The sequence below is a fragment of the Micropterus dolomieu genome, linkage group LG18 (genome assembly GCF_021292245.1).
Source record: "Micropterus dolomieu isolate WLL.071019.BEF.003 ecotype Adirondacks linkage group LG18, ASM2129224v1, whole genome shotgun sequence".
Classification (NCBI taxonomy): Eukaryota; Metazoa; Chordata; class Actinopteri; order Centrarchiformes; family Centrarchidae; genus Micropterus; species Micropterus dolomieu.
This window is the reverse complement of record NC_060167.1, coordinates 14,246,848-14,263,936: the sequence shown is the minus strand read 5'-3', so window position 1 is coordinate 14,263,936 and position 17,089 is coordinate 14,246,848. Positions and strand designations below refer to the sequence as shown.

At 38.6% G+C, this 17,089-nt stretch overlaps 2 protein-coding genes across 2 annotated transcripts in view; one reads left to right on the top strand and one right to left on the bottom strand.

Annotated features, from left to right (window-relative positions):
• Nucleotides 1-12,483, bottom strand: part of necab3 (N-terminal EF-hand calcium binding protein 3) — a 46,853-nt gene extending 34,370 nt beyond the window's left edge. Inside the window, exons 1-2 of the mRNA XM_046028578.1 lie at nt 12,343-12,483; nt 6,111-6,135 (exon numbers count right to left, since the gene is read on the bottom strand). Of these exons, the coding sequence (XP_045884534.1) occupies nt 6,111-6,135; nt 12,343-12,468 (151 nt within the window). The 5' untranslated portion in view covers nt 12,469-12,483. The remainder of the gene's footprint in view (nt 1-6,110; nt 6,136-12,342) is intronic.
• Nucleotides 12,484-15,095: 2,612 nt separating this feature from the next.
• Nucleotides 15,096-16,909, top strand: LOC123986774 (ranBP-type and C3HC4-type zinc finger-containing protein 1-like). Its single transcript, XM_046075140.1, has 5 exons — nt 15,096-15,315; nt 15,417-15,464; nt 15,817-15,961; nt 16,252-16,348; nt 16,703-16,909. The coding sequence occupies exons 2-5, from the start codon at nt 15,425-15,427 to the stop codon at nt 16,907-16,909; spliced, it is 489 nt and encodes a 162-aa protein (XP_045931096.1). The 5' UTR covers nt 15,096-15,315; nt 15,417-15,424.
• Nucleotides 16,910-17,089: the final 180 nt, after the last annotated feature.

The window sequence follows — 17,089 nt, the reverse complement described above, 5'->3', positions numbered from 1 at the left end:
TGTTTCTTTTTTTCTATAATTACAGAGGTTCATCATAAAAAAAGGATTTTGAGCTGCTTTTTAGATGGCTAGTGAGTCATACTTTCATACATGAGCCATACTGATAACTGTCAACACTTAAAACAACCTGTTTGTGCATGTTAATAAATGAGTGCAAAACAGACAAACGTGGGTCTGTTTGCGTTTAGTTAAGGGTTTACAGAGCGCTACTGAAAGTGAAGGTTTGCCTGTGATCCAGGACAGGGAACTACTATCACTTTTTGCCCCTGTGTTAGGAGACACCAGAATTATTGTCCTGATAATGCAGGTATGTGTGTTTAGATTAAAGTCATTAAAGCAGATAACTGATATTAACGTGTCTCAAAACACCTTTGGAAATATCATCATTTCATATCTATCTATCTATCTATCTATCTATCTATCTATCTATCTATGTATATATATATAGTAAATTTACCTTAAAGGTCTAGTGAACATTATGTTCTGTGAGAGAGAGAGAGAGAGAGAGAGAGAGAGAGAGAGAGAGACAACATTTGATATGTTGATATACATTTTTGATGGGGTTGTGAAAATGTTGTTACCTACCAGTGGCCATATTCTATAACTGCTCATTAAAGTAAATGCTATTGTATTTGATGCTATATTTCTCTAAAATGTATTGCTATATTTATTTTTTCCATATGTTCTGTACATGCTAGTAGTACAGTGTGTTGATCTTTTATTTGATCCTTGACTTTTTTTCATGCTTTTTGATCCAGCACCTGTAGAAGGTTTTTTTGTCTGTGCTTACCCAACACCCTTTTTCTCTTTGTGTCCTTCCACAGAAATCCAACTGTATGATGCACATTTTACCTTAAATCAACACATGTACAACAGCCACCACTAAATAAGTATTTTCTCAAATACAGAAATGTTTAAAATACATTTAAACATCCAGCCATCGATCAATGTTGTTTTATCAAAAATTGTGAGCATTAAAATGTCAATTACTTTCATCTACTCTATATCTCATATCTTATATCCCAAACGCTAGGCGGTGCCTTTAACTTAATAAATCATTCATGCATGGCCTAATGCCACATAAGAAACACACACAGGTTCTCTAAGCCTATCACTGATTCCAGAAACACTCATAACATACGCATTATGTATATTATGAACACAACTTAAGAAGCATTGCTCCTGTCATGTTTCCAGTGACTGTGAAGCTATTTCTGGAATGTGTTCACAGAGCAAAACAATTAGTTTCCTTGTGAGTAATGAATCACAGTCAGCAAATGAATCACACTCTGCATCAGTAACTGCTGACCTGGTTTAAAGGAAACAGGAAATATTTAAACAGACACAATACTTTTGTATGTCTTATTCACTTAAAATTAGACTATAAACTTTTTATTTCATGTTATCTATGATGTTTTCAATGATGCTCTGATGTTACAAGGTTACCTGGCTTGAAACAGAAAGGCTGCATGGGGCTTCAAGAAAACAATGTGCATTTAGTTAGAATCATACATAGTACATGGATTAGGCCCAACTATAACTTTTATTATTGAAGGAATTTGTCTGTACAGTAAAATAAACCACCAGTATGTTGAACGCAGATGTGGCAGAGAATATTCTCAGCACACCTGAAGAATAAGGCACGATGTGATGTCCTTCTTTAAAGTGAACAAAAATCTAAACAGTTAAAGCCTTCAGACCGCACACTGCTGCACAGGAAAGTCCATTATTACTGCAAAAGAAATCATACTGTAGGTTGAGCCAAACACAATATGCAAAAATTGCTCTTTAATACTGAACCAGAAAAATCCCTTAGGAATTTCAAGGTGAGGAAAAAATGTTTCCATAGAAATTGTTAAGCTGCTGGTTCTTCGATACAGCAGGACAAATACACAGTATGTGGCCCTTTCTCCTTTATGGTTGAGAAAGAATAGTCTAAACAAAGTGCTCAGAGGATCAGCGTAAACAAGAACCAAATGAGCAATTGAGAAAGTCCTATAAAGTAGGGCACAAAGTAGGCCGCACTCTTATCTCTCCAAAGGTTAGTCCCATTGCAGCCTCTCCTAAGTGGTTTCTAAATTCCCATGGATGCATCACAGCTTCAAAAGCAACTAGCATTACTAAGAGTCTTGGTTCTTTACGGTACACTCCCATGCACTACTGTATACCCAAACCATTTCCAATTCTGGTATTCTTAGTATCAATGCTCTACTTAAGTTCCACCAGGCCATCTGTGACAACGTACGTGATATCAGCTGCCTTCCAGATTCCATATCCTTTTTTAAGCCTGTATGCTACTTTTAGATAGCATATCCTTCTGCTTCTCTATTCTCCACCTCACTAATGGTCTGAAGCTCCATGGCTTTTTCCTCCACATTGGAGCAGATGTCAAGCAGCGAGGTTCATTGAAAGCTGCCACACCAGAACGTGCGTTCCATATCTACAGGAAATCTGGGTATCTGGATAAGGATAAATCTGAATCTTTTATAAGGACACAGTTTTTTTAAACCTAAATCTAAGCTGCTATATATAAAATATTCAAACAAGATTACTGATCTGTGACCATTATGCCAATTAGGTTGTGACAAAGTTGTGGTGTGAGATGGCTAATTATCCTCAGGATTTCATGCACTAGGGTAATAGTCAGTCTTAAACCATTAAATGTTTGGAGTACAAACTTTGAATTTGATGGATAAAATTTTTTGCAGTTCTTTCACCTCTTTTTTTTATCTTTAACAAAACTATTCCAACTCAAAGTCCACAACTCGCCACAACTTTGTAGTTGAAAAATACTGTACAATTTGGTGATACTGTTAAAAGTTCCTGCTAAGTTTGGGTGTTTGTTTGAGTAGGCAAGGCTAAATTGTTTACCAATTCACGTAATGTTCTAGCTAACTATTTAATCCGAGTTGCAGCTCTCATGCCTTGCGATGGACTGGCGACCTGTCCTGGGTGTACCCTGCCTTTCGCCCGATGTCAGCTGGCTCCAGCCCCCCGCGACCCTGTACGCAGGATGAGCGGTTGACGATGGATGGATGGATGGATGGATGCAGCTCTCACAGTTAGCATTAGCTTGCTATTTTCCGCCTATGTTAAGTTTTCATTGGTTGTGCAGGAAAAATAATAATAAAGGCTTTCAGAGTTCAGCAAACTGTTAGTTAAACATTAAACTGTTGGTTACTTTAAAACAAACTTTCATCTGGTTGATCACAGGGATATGTGAATATTTGATCTGTTAACTGATTGCCTGTCAGTTTTATCTCATGACTCATTAGACAGAGAAATGGTCGATCAGCTCGGTCAGTGCTCTTGTGAAGAGATAGACCAAATAGGCCTATAGATGTATTGCGAAATGTTTTCATGGTACCTTGGAAAAGTATTGTTGAAATACAAAAATATAGCAGTTTATTTTGATACATAGTGTGGCTGCTGTAGTTTGTAGTTTATTTTGACACTTAAAATTAGGATATTTGGTGTCTTATTTTAAGATATATTTTGATTTATTTTTGCCCATCCCGGGCATTCTATATGTGTTTTCCTTTTAGATTAAAATACCTCCTTCTCTCTCCCCACCATCCTTTCTCCACAACTGGTTCAGTGATGACAGTCATATCAGCAGAGCTTATTATAATAAGAATCTAACAGTGAATATATTTGGCTTGAAGCCACAGAACAATTCAAGACTCATCAAAGGTTAAGAGCTGTTGAGAAGTAATTTCTGTTTGGAGGCATGCAGATTCCAGCCTCTGTAAATGCAACAATGTCCTGTTGATCTCCACGCTTTGTTAGTTTGCTTTGGCACCTGTTAGACAGAAATATATATCTTTTTAGGCAGGGCATTCGTAGCCACAGCACCAGCAGAGGACAGTTCTTATTAGAATATTTAAAATCTCATGTGTGCTAAAGTAATATTTCATTGTAAATATGTTATTTGTCAGGCACCATCTGTACATGGAACATTCAAGTTAGTTCTATTTTTTTTCTATGGTGCAAATGGTCAAAGATGTGTAAGATATGGCCATATGAACTAACATTAATCAAAGACATCTATGTGTTGCACAGATATCTACTGAACTTAGCATGCTAACCAGCTAGCCCAGGCCTGTCCTGTGTTACAGACAGACAGACAGACAGACAGATAGATAGATAGATAGATAGATAGATAGATAGATAGATAGATAGATAGATAGATAGATAGATAGATAGATAGATAGATAGATAGATAGAACTTTATCGATAAATTGACACAGATTACAAAAATTTAGTCTTTGCACTGTTACAACGATCACCAAATCTGGTTTGGTCGAAATAAACCACACAAAATAAGTATGTTAGTTATATCACATGACTTACAAACGTTTGGTTTCACATGGGACACAAACAGTGGTCTCCTGGGTGAAAGTCCTGTATTTGATTATGGCCACTAGAGGGTCTAACAATAAACGTAAATATGGGTCATAATAAGCTGCTTGCACAAACAACCTATACAGCCATATTTTCAGGGAGGACGGGCTGGTAAGCCAGTTTGTGTCCCTCCTTCTCTTCTGTACTTGATATCTGCACTCTAAAAGCTTTAGCTAGCATTTGCACTAGAAAACAAATGCCTGTTGTTTTGCCAAAGGTATTAAGACAAACATGGAAACATTTTGTGCCATTACTGCAGGATAGCTTAAACACAGAAAAAGTCAATCAAAACGACGACAAATTTCAGTTATTGATATCCATCTCACAGAATAAAGGGCACAGGATTTTGTTCTGAACTCAACAACAGTAAGTGTTTTAGTCCTGAGGAAACACAACACACGGGTCTTCATTTCAAGAAAGCTTTTAGAGATTTATTATACTGACACAACGTTACAGAACAAACAGTGTCTCCTGGGGGTCATATACAATTAACAAACGTAATATGCAAAAGTCTTGCAAAAATACAATATTTCAAAGTTAACATTTGTTTTCTTTTACGATAGATTAAAATGAGCATTGCACTAGAACAATCGTTGTTTGGGAAAGCAAATGACATTTTATACTGCGGATAGCTTAAACACAGAAAAAGTCAATCAAAACGACGACAAATTAAAACTCAATGATAACAGAATCAAAGGATGGTAAATAAGCTTTTATATTGTAATGTGGATTGTACTTGGGATTAAAGCTGCAATTTATATATTTTCAAAGTAAAAGAAAATTACTGTAAATTTCCTAAAATAATAATAAGACATAACTAATGATGTTTTGAGAAGAAAGAAGTTAACATTTTTTTATTATAGTTGTTTCTTACAGTAGTTTATTCTGCTTCAGTCAGTAGTTCTTGTATGCTAAATATATTGGTAGGATTTAAGGCCCCTATACACTGTGTAATAAAAGTGATCTTACGGGGTCATTGTATTTCACTGTGCGACACAGGACTAAAGAAAACGTGCAATCTTTGGCAAACTGTATAACATCTATTTTGAGGGGTGGATGTTAGATGTAGAATGTCTGGACTGCCTGGATACTATCGTATTAACAGAAAATAGCACTTAACAATTGATACTATATGTCATCCATGATATATGCATGCCAGTGTGGTATGTACAGTAGTCTTGGCCAGTGTATTCTGTGTCATGTCATGCCATATTCTGATTGGTTGGTTTGTAGACATGGTCATAGCAGCAGTTGTTTCATTTCATACAATCTCTAAATTGGACATAAGTGAATGTGACTTTTAGTGCAACGAAGGACCACTGACTACTTTTCTCGAAACCTAGGTTACCTTGTTTGCACCTAGTAATAAAGCCATGTTATTATATTGTTATGATTCACTGCTAGAAAAAATAACTTTGCTCAGCCTGCGTTAACATGACTCATTCATTTGTAAACAGCACCCAGTCGACGCTGACAGAGAGATTGTGTGACACGTTCTTGCAGTCATGGCTATAATCCAGCATCTTAACATCATTTTAATTGGGCGGAGAGACTTGTTGGAGCATGAAGAGGAATTCATGCAAATCCATTATTTCTCCACCCAGATTGTCTGAGGCATAATAACAAGTGGAAGAATTTGGGGAAACAACAAGCATGCATCATGGCAAATTATTCATCACCGAACATGTTATGTTCTGTTTACTCACCATTTTTGTCTGCTCTGCGGAAAATCTAAAAAAATAAAATAAAAAGACAGAGAGGGGAGGAAATGGTTATGACCTGTAGACAAACATCACTAAAGGGATTCTTTCAATAAGCAGGTACAGATTGTTAAGAATCATGGCAATTTGTCATAAAAACACAATAGGATGTTTAACATCTGCTGTAGAAGGTTTATTTGTTCTGCTGCACCGAACAGAAACACCACATGGACAAGAAAAACAAAGGCTGTTATGTGTGAGTCAAGTCATGATGAATGCCAGTTGGTAGTACTGCATGTGACAGCTCTAAAATAGGTTTAACAATTATCACTTCAGAAGTAAATTTTAGAAGAAGTGTGAGGCCACTGAGTAGCAAAGTGGCTAAATTGTCATGTGTTCCATTTGTTTGAATGTCATTTGTTTGGTTTGATTAGATTTCGGGGCTAATGGTGATTTTGTAACTATTAATTAATGCATGTAGTGTAGGTGTAAACATTTTTTAATTGTACTGTATACTTAGTTGTTGCCAAGGTAACAACTAATGGGGATCCAGATTAACAATAAACAGAAGAGAAATGGCCACAAGCTGAGGCTCATCAATGGCAGCTGATCTCCCTGAGCACTGAAATTCACTGTGCAGAGTGGCCTATTTAAAAGGTTTGGCTCCATGCATCCATCACTGCTACTGCTGCTAGCGGCTCCTGTGACAGCTAACTGCATTCACTGGCCGGTGGCTGCAACTGCAAGCTGAACACCCACCACTCCAGGCTTCACCCATATGTGAGTCCACACATCCTGATGATATGTCTGCGGGCCGTTTTTCCCGCAGACATTTTAACGAGTCATAGAAGGAAAAGCACAGGTGCAATTAATGATGTTAACGACAGCTGAATTAGGTGTTCCAATTCCAGAGCCGATGCTATCGTGCATGCTGGCTCATTTACTGGTACACAATTAAACAGAGCCATTATTAGTGTTGCACCTGTGCTCTTCCTGCAGCCACAAAATCTGCTATAAAAAATGTCCACTTGAGATATTGCGGCTGCCAACTGTTATTTCCACCGCTGTATTGCAACCTTTAAATACTGAAATGTTATTCTGTTTAAGCTGATTCATGAACTGTTAGTTCAACTTAATTAATTATATCAGTGTTTTGGGGGTCTTCTTTGTGGTCTAATTTGTTGACATATGTATACAGACAACAACCCTGACGTATTAGGCCTTGCTACTTTCACTCTAATCCCACTGGGGGTCTCTGGTGCACTATGAGATGGCTTGTGATTTGCATGGGAGGCCACAAAACTGAAGTTGGTTGTATTTGTTATAATAGCAACTATGATGCTTCTGAATGAACAAGGTATAAATGAGCACTTCACAAACTCAAAAAATACCACCTCAAAAACTCATGATTTACAAGATTATGTTGCCATTAAGGCAAAAAAATCTTTTATGAGCTTCACAAATCTCTTTTTAAATTGCACAGATATTGTTTAGATACTTTAGGTTATATGCATTCAGTCATGCATAGTGAAAAAAATGCAAACCCAAAAACAAGAAGGATGAATGCAGGATTGGTTGAAGGAAAATTCCAGTTTCCAATTGCAGTCACAACATCAACACACACAACATGATTTTAAAAGACTAAATTGCAAATTTTAAATAAAGATTTGTTGTTTTGTTTGTCACTCTAATGTGTTATTTTCACTCACCAGCTTAATTTCTGAAATCATATGCCGAGTGTAAAGGGTTAAAAAATGTGTTCAAAGTTAGGCATAAGAGATGGTAAAAAGTAATTGAATTAGTACAGTTCATTATACTACTATTTATTGCTAAAATAAAAATGTGTTAAAAAAAGTATAATTTTTTTCATGATGTTATGTATTAAATAGTTACTACAAAGCCAATTTCATTGTATTGTACTTGTTACTGTGGTGGGACGATAACTTAAAGAGGTCACTAGGTTGCGCGTAGCGCTTGTGAGGAACTTTAAAGTGCAATTTATACTGAGGCAAGCGCAGCAGAATAAATACTGCAGTCGAGCTGAACGCAAGTTTCTGCCTCATTGTTTCTGCATACAGGTGGGTTAATGTTCCTCAAAATTGCATGCATGTACCCCAGTATAAGCGATAAGAGTGTTTTGAATCATTAGTGAGAACGTGCAATGTATAGAGTAGTTTTGCCGTAATGTGTGAAATAGTGATATTTAGCTATACACTGCCTGATAGGCCTGTTGCTAATGAGTAACCCACAGTACAATAGAAACGCTAATGGTCTAGTTTTGTGTTATTAACTGATCTGAAAATGCATTCAGTGCTAATCTGTGTATAACAAATTATGTTAAACGGTTTCCATGTGTATGTAAGCATTGTACTCGACTTTATAAGTGATGAAAATACAGTAATTTGTGAATGTGTGACAGAAGAGTAGTACTGCAATGAGCGGCAAATGTATTAGTTACTTACTGTAAGGTTGTATATTGGTGTTTGAGGTGCAACGTGATGAAAGTGTCAAACTTAGGAAAAAGTTAATTTTTTTGTTGTTGTACTGGTTAATATGTAATTCACGTCAACTGAAGCACAACGAAAAGTATGGACATTTATATTGTTTATTTTGCTGTGCTTCCGTTCTAATGTATTTACTTATGTTATTATTCCTTTGATATTTTCTGAAGATGTGGTGATATCTTACATACTTGAAAGTACTGTGAAATACCTGATGCTACAACGAGCATTTTGTTTTATTATCTCAGGGACCACAGACTGCACTGGGCAACCGCACAAACAGTCAGGTTTTAAATAAGTCCCCAATGTAACCATAATCCCTAAACCACTTCCCTGGGCTGAAAACAAAGGTTAGTTAGTGCCCTCCAAATGCCTATTACAATCATCCATTGAATTGTTTAGTTAGATGCGCACACAATCAAAGTTGAAGCAGTTTGAAGGAGCTCTTGAAAATCCAATAGATGTTTACAATTGACAGCTTGGGTGGCAGTTTTAATGCCCACCTTAAGTCCCTCCCTGTCACCCCCATGTAACACCAATAAAGCTAGTGACTAAAATATTATCATGGCCAAAAATATAAAAATAACCTCTGCATTTAACCTATAAAACTATCACAATTCTTATTCATTCAACAAATGCCACATTTCTTAAATCAGCAGATTAATACCACTTTATTACAAATACAAGCAGCACCGTTATCAACCAGAGGCACAGAATACAGCAGGAAACCTACATGAATAAATCATCATTGATTTTGCAAAGAAGTTATGCCATTAAAAAGAACAAAATGTGACCTGTTGTATTCTATTGATTCTATTCTGTTCCCTTTGTTTGGTGTTTCCATTGTTGGACAATGGTCAGGACTGACATGCTTGTCAGTTGTGACCTACAGGTTATTCATAACAGTAGAACCTGCCCCTCACTTTCATTTTCCATAGGTCAACAAGCTCAAGGTCTGCACTTGTGCCCCATTTGTCAATGTGTATCGCTCTACAGCTTCAGTCAACTAATAACAAGAGCCATTTCAAACCACTCCACAACACACTCATTGCTCTATTTTTTATTCACCTGTCTAGACTCGAAGATGACTGTAAAGCTGCAAATTGCTGTCCACCAATTCATATTGTACCTGTAGGTATGCCACATTATTGCTTTAGGCTTCTGTGTGCTGTACAGCACATCTTTTCCCTTCTTAGTCATCAGGCTTTATCTTTTGGCACTGTAACCCATTAATGCAGTATTTTTCCCCCTGGTGCTCAATTTAATGTAGAAGAGATACAGTACTGTTAAACTTGTTTGCTGTTCGGCTGTTTCTTTGGGTTCTCTGGTGTAAGGAGACGATAATGCTTCATTTACAGCAAGCTCAGAAAAGGTCAGACCTGCTTCCCAGAGAGCTGCTGTTCTGATGTCATGGTGGCAGGTGTTAAGACAGTGAGTTCTCTCGGGCTCTGCTGACGTACTGTTTAGTGCAGACCTTTGAGATTTTTGCATTTGAGAAAGAGGAAACCCGAGCTAATGATCATATTTTATATATTTTAGTATATTGTATGCGCCACATTTTCTTCTTGCCTTTTTTTTGGGACATTCTTGGTGATTCACTTAGATGTGTCTTTTTCCATTTATCTTTCCTTACATGCCAGTTTTGTTTGTTTCTCCATGCTCAAAAAGCAGCAAAGCAAGAGAAGAGGTAGAAAAGATGAGCATCAGAAGAGGGAGGACAGAGATGCGAGAGAGAGAGAGAGAGAGAGAGAGAGAGAGAAAGAGAGAGAAAATCAGAGAGAGTGCTGGTGATCAAGAGAGCGTCAAAAATGCATAGCCACAGGATACACAAAACAAAGGCATTAAAAAAGCCAAACCTCCCACGACCATCTCCAGCATCATTAACTGTCCCTGGCCTTTGAACAGGAATTTTGAGACACTGCTTTGTCTCTCACCCTGGGAATGTGAGTCAAATACTGTAAATCGCTAACATTACGAACTGGCTAATTGTGTGAAAAGGACTCAATATAAACCTACTAGTGATGTATTGATCTCTCTATGATTAAAAGAGTATCAGTTTGTTGTTTTTACAACTGGGCAGAATTTTTTAAAAAGTAAATTGGTTTGATTTTTACAAAGAAAATACTTTTTACATTCATTAATATCCCCATCGACTGAGTAATTCTACTGCGCCTCAGGCAGACTACTGAAAATCAATGTGAACCTCAGCACTAATAAAGTTCATCCCCCGGCATTATCTCTGAAAATCAATCACCATCGATCTGCTTTACAATTTTCACTCCAGGCATACAAAATGTTTATTCTTGTTTTTAGGCTTATTGGCTGAACATTTGACTTTTTTCAACCTACCTCCTCACACTGTGAGGACTGGTGGAAATACAATTGCAGCATAGCTAGCTAATTTTGTTGTACAATTTACACAATAAAGGCATTCACTTCCCTACCTGATTTAAATAAATGAAAAACCTGTCAGCTGTCCCAGTAGAGAAACTGGCAACCTACAGGCAGGAATAAGATTTCCAATGTGTGTACATCGCTTCTCTTTTACCAAATAAGAGCAGAAAGACAAAAACAGAATAAGGTGAAAAGGGACAAGCACAGCAATCAAAACCAAGAAATGTTCTTGTCTGGCAATATAATATTTACTATTTCTAGACACTATTATCTCCTATACCGGCTGTTTTAGGCCTTTTAATTCAAAGTCAATTCTGTTTTTGAACAGGGAACCATCAGGCAGACCGTGCCTGTTAGCCTGCTGCTGCTCCATCAACAGAGAAACTCAAGGTTGAAGACTAAATGTGGAGGCACTTTGGTGCTGTACCTTGTTCAGGGACAGCGTGCACAGATACAGTGTCAACTCTGCAAAATGTGATCAATGTGTCCTTATTTAGACAATGCTGTCTGCGTACTGCATTAGTGGCAGAGTAGACAGAAAGCTGTCAGTTAATAAGAGCCCAGATTTGAACACAGCACTACTAACCAAGGAGGACAGTATGTGATGGATGGAACTACTGTGTTGACGGACAGCTTCTACTGCAATGTTGCAGGTTTATCAGTCTGCAGGTGTTATTGGTTTAAGCTCTAGTTGTGGTAGATGTGTCTGCGTGCATGTTTGTGTGTATTTATGCGTGTGTCTTAGAGATATGTCATAGCAATAACAAAAAGAGTCTGTGGCATAAAACAAATGACATCAACATCCTTTAGCGATTCCGTTAGATCTATTCATTTGATGATGTTTATAAAGCATACAAATATTTGTGTGTGTGTGTGTGTGTGTGTGAAAAAAAAGAGAAGAACCCCCAGCAGCCCCTAAACCTGTCCAACTGTGAGAGCTTAATTTATCATGCAGAGGCAGCAGCTGCAGCTCTTCCTACACTCCTCTGATACACACACATACACACACACACACACACACACACACACACAGTCAAAAACTGTATCATCTTTGGGTGTGTGGGGTGGGTATACAAGAGAACATTTGATGAAAGGTTTCTGATTTCACTTTCAAGTAGCCTAATGTTTTTAGAAAGAAAGAAACAAAATAGTCAAAATTAACAGCAGGTCATTCATATATTTCCCACCCTTTATGGTTAAATACATGTATTTTGACTTTTACAGTTAAAATGACACTTGACATATATTTTTGGATTAATAATGGGGATAGCTAATAGCTATTATCATTCGAAACATAATTATCACTTTTCATCATGTATGAGTAAGAGAGTCGAGCCACTCACATCATGAAAGATAGTAAGCCCTTGTCCGGCGGTGTGCAGCGGCTGTTGTTGCTGCTGCTGAGCCCGAAGATGCTTCTGTTTGGCCGACTGCAGGCACATAGTGATCATCTCCGTACAAGCCAGCATCTTGAGGTACACCTTGGCCGGGCAGATTGCTCAGACTGTTGACGGGGAAAGGCTGAAGTAAAGTAGCGGCAACGTTTTGGAGGAGAGGCTGGCTGCAGGTGAGACAGATATCAAGTGAACCCAGAGCAGGCGGAGACTCGGAGATGCTGTGCAACTTTGTGCTGCGCTGCTGAGCAGAGCCGCCAGCCCCTCCTGCTGGGGCCGCTGTGATTGGCCCGTTTATCTGCGCCGTGCATCTGGATCAAACTGTTACCTTCATCAGGACCAAATGCTCCCTATAGCCTCTGATAGTCTTTTCTGTGCCTATTACATCCGTCAATGCATGGACGCCAAGTCAGCTTGTATTTAAATGCTTTACAATCAGAACTAAAACCTATCTGAATATAAATGGGGTGCAAGGAGAGATCAAATATCACTTTTAAAGTTAATGACACTAATAAATTGTATTCTCTTATGCCGTGTATCTATAAGGCAAATTTAGATTTAGAGGTAGAATATAGGCTAGCCTACTGTCAGGCTAAAATTTAAATTGAACGTAAAGTATGTAAATGTAAACCAACTTTTAGCTGTAAAATTCCACTAGACCAACTTTTGACAGACACCGCCATCTGCTGGATGATGTGAGCCATAGTTTGAACCTTTTTATATATATATTTTTTTTTTTATTATTGTGATTATATTCCATTACATTCGCTATTCTACACGCTGTTTTAATTTGTTATTATAAACATGGTATTATGAAAGCAGATCATTTGAACTGAAGAGCTGTAGCCTAAGACTAATAGTGTTGGCTAGCATAATCCTGTGGTCTGTAGCAGTGGTGTAGTCTATTTTTCTGTAGTGAGTATACTGTGATTTTTCCCTCCCAGCCTCATACTCCCCCGTCCCAAAGCGACGTCCCATAAGCACCACTACACTCCCTAATACATACAGTATGCATGTACATGTAATAGAGAGCATTCCGAAGGACTGCTGAGGCTGTGTGTTATCAACACTGCAAAGACTTTAACAGCCAATAACAGTTACAAGTGGGCAAGGGCGTCACTTTGTGTTGAAAAGTGGTGGGGACATTTTAGGGCTCAGATTAGAGTTGTGACAAAACACAGCATACGAGATGTGACAATCCAGAATATTGGGGTCACAAGAGCACGACTAGAAGATATTTTAATGCTATTTAAAGAAATATTCATTGATGAAAATATACGATTGGGGGATCTGGGGGTCCTTCCCCAGAAGATTTTGAGCATTAAACACTCTTAAACACTCTTAAACACAATATTTATGTAAAGGGGAACAACATTCAGGTGACGAGTGACAATTGAGAATATAAAAAAATAAAGGAATATAATGCAGTAATCAGTAAATTGTTTTTTTCCATCCATCCGTTGTCAACCGCTTATCCTGCGTACAGGGTCGCGGGGGGCTGGAGCCAATCCCAGCTGACATCGGGCGAAAGGCGGGGTACACCCTGGACAGGTCGCCAGTCCATTGCAGGGCCAAATTGTTTTTTTAGCTTATGTAATTTTTTGGGATAATGCAGATCTGTTTTTCTATATTTACATTGCATTGCATGTTTTCTTATTGTGCAGCTCCAGTTAGGAGGCAATTTTCAATGCACATTTATGAGTGTAAATTGCAACTATTATTAACAATAATGGAAAGCTGAGGCTCAGTATCAGTAATAACAAGAACATAGGCACCTGTGCAGTTCTGTCACCAACACTCATTCATTACAGAATATTATGAACAGTGAGGACACAAAAAGTGGTCCACGTCATTTCAAGCACACTTATCTTCCAAAACCATTGTCAAACAAGCATCCAGGAACTGCTGCTTCTACTGCGCGCGCGCGGGCGCACACACAAACACACGCACGCACACACACACACACACACACACACACACACACACAGTACCAATCATTGATTGACCATTGATCCACCACATTAACGTTAGTTACGTTAACTAGTAATAGATGCAACTTCCGTTAATGATAACGTATATGCTACTTTCACTAACCAGGTAACGTTAAGATAGCATCAGCCTCAGCTGGCTCGTTTCCTGTAACGTTAGTTTTAGTAACCTTAACGTTCGTGTCATCTTCGGCAGCCGCGGTGTCACCCGGTGCGGCAGCAGATTCAGCTGCAGGCTTACCAAAATACCGAACAAGTATAGTTTGAGTTTGCTCGCGTTTCACATCTCCTTTCGTGATTCACATTAGTTAATGTCAAACTTGCGCAGAGTGACTGCCACGCAGCTGTGTTGTTGTTTGGTAGCCGCAAACGTCAGTTCAGAGCTTCGCAACACAAACGGGGTGAATTTATGAATGAACTTGTGAAAGTTCTGCCACAAGATGTGAAGGTTATGTTACGTATCATCTCGCCATTTTAAGTGGGTATACGGAAATCTTTGACTGTTCCTAGTGGGTATACGGCGTATACCTGCGTATAACGAAGACGAAACCACTGGTCTGTAGTGATTTTAAGAGGGGGTGAAGAAAACGATAAAACGAATTAGATAGGCCTACCAATTATTGTGTATTCAAAACATCAACAATATGAACTAGAACACTTTCAGGAGTGACATGAGGAGGCGGAGCAGAACAATTCCACAACGACCCCTTTAAAAAAATTCTCTTCCTGAACTTGAGTCAGTTTCACTTTCTGTTCTACCTGCCAGCGGCGGAGACGTGAGGGCTGGGCGAGCCAGAAGAGGAAAACAAGTAGTTTAAGTCTTCACTAGTTTTTATTTTGCCTCTAACATCACCTATAAAGTACCCTCCTTACCATTAAGCCGAATCGAGGACGTGTCTGTTGGATGCAGACAGGACTGCAGCGACGCGACCTGGTTATAGCCTACGTAACTGTCAACATGTCTTTTATTGGCAGCTCTGTTTTGTCATAACTGCAATGTTGGCCTGATACATTTTGTGTTACCTGCCGTTTCAGGTGTAATTATGGCTTCTGAAGTTACACCGGGAGTCAATTTGAAAGAAGGTGAGCTGCTCGACTTAGTTTCGATTTTGTTTGTTTGTGAGCGAACTAACCCGGTTTCACGACACATATCCGACCCATATGAGACCTCCCCGCAAACACACACACACACACACACTCTTAATTGACTAAATGTCCCAGTGAAAATAATGTTTTATATAGGTATTTTACTGTTTTCAACATTGAATTTTATCATATGATAGTGAATGTGGATCATTGCTTTCATTAACTAACACCACAAACGGTGCCATCCAGTGCTACTAACAGCCATCAGTAAGCAGAAATCAAATGTGTTGATAGTGAGGTTGATAGTAATCACGTGAGGTTAGGAACTCTTCCCTTGCTCCTTGTGCAGCAGAGGAACTGGCCCTCTCTCTGAGTGAAGCCCTCAGCAGCGGGGACGGGCAGGAAGCAGTCAGGCTGTGCCAGAAACTGTCACAACTCTATGTTCCAGTGTCTGTCAGCATCAACAGTCAGGCCTACCCTCAGGACTCCATAAGGTGGGGACTGTGGATGTCACTGTATCTATGTGTGACTAACTTGTTTTAGCCATAAAACAGAGAACCGTAAACTTGTTGCCCATGGGGAAGAATTTCCCTCTTTTGTAGGGCAGTGTTTATTTCTGAAGTGAGTTATGTCTTGAATCTGGATTATGTAATGTGTGAGAATGAAGTATGTTAGCAAGAAAAAAACAAAAGTGTGTGGTGTTTGATGTGTGATTATGTGATTATTATGCAATAAGCAGAAACAAAAAATGAGGACAACGGTGGTTGTTTTGTTTTCTCTATAGGTTGTGGGTTGGAGTGGAGGATGGTCAGTCAGATACCTACATCCCAGTAACCATTGTGGTCTCTTGTGACATGACAATTGCACAACTTAAAGAAAAGGTACTGATGTTGCAACATTAACTGCAGATGATCTAGCACAATTTTCTATTACTTTAATATCCATAACAGTATACTATAGTATGTGGTAGTAGGTCAATGGGCCTCTGTTATTGTCCTCAAAGTTTTATATTTTGAATTTAATTTATAGTACGAAATGTAATTTACAGATTTAGTGTGTGTGTGGCTTTATTTAAATGCATGTACATGAACACTGGCACAGGTACAGTGCACACGTTTCCTGTTCTGTCATGATTACAAGTTCATTCAAGTTTAATTCATTAAAAAAAATCAACATAAATGTGAAGTCAAAATTCTGTTGAATGATCTGTCTTATCCATCATTTTATGTGCACAGATCAGCCACGACTTTGGGTTCTCCCCCACGCTGCAGCGCTGGGTGATAGGGAAGCGGCTGGCTCAGGACCGGGAGACGTTGTACAGCCACGGTGTCCGTCAGAGTGGAGACAAGGCGTTCCTGTTCATCCTCTCCGCCCATGCTGCTCATCTCACACGGCAGCAACACAAACTGGACCAGGAGCAACAACGCATAGAGGGTCAGTAACAAACACACACACACATCATGGCTGCTAACAATAGTTGTATTCTTTGTCAGTTAATCTGTTAAATTATTATTTTTTGTAACGGTGCCTATTTAATATTTTTGAGTTTTTGGAAGGAATAACAACCCATTTAGGAAATACTTATGGATACTTACGAATTAGTCTCACCTTGATTACAGGTT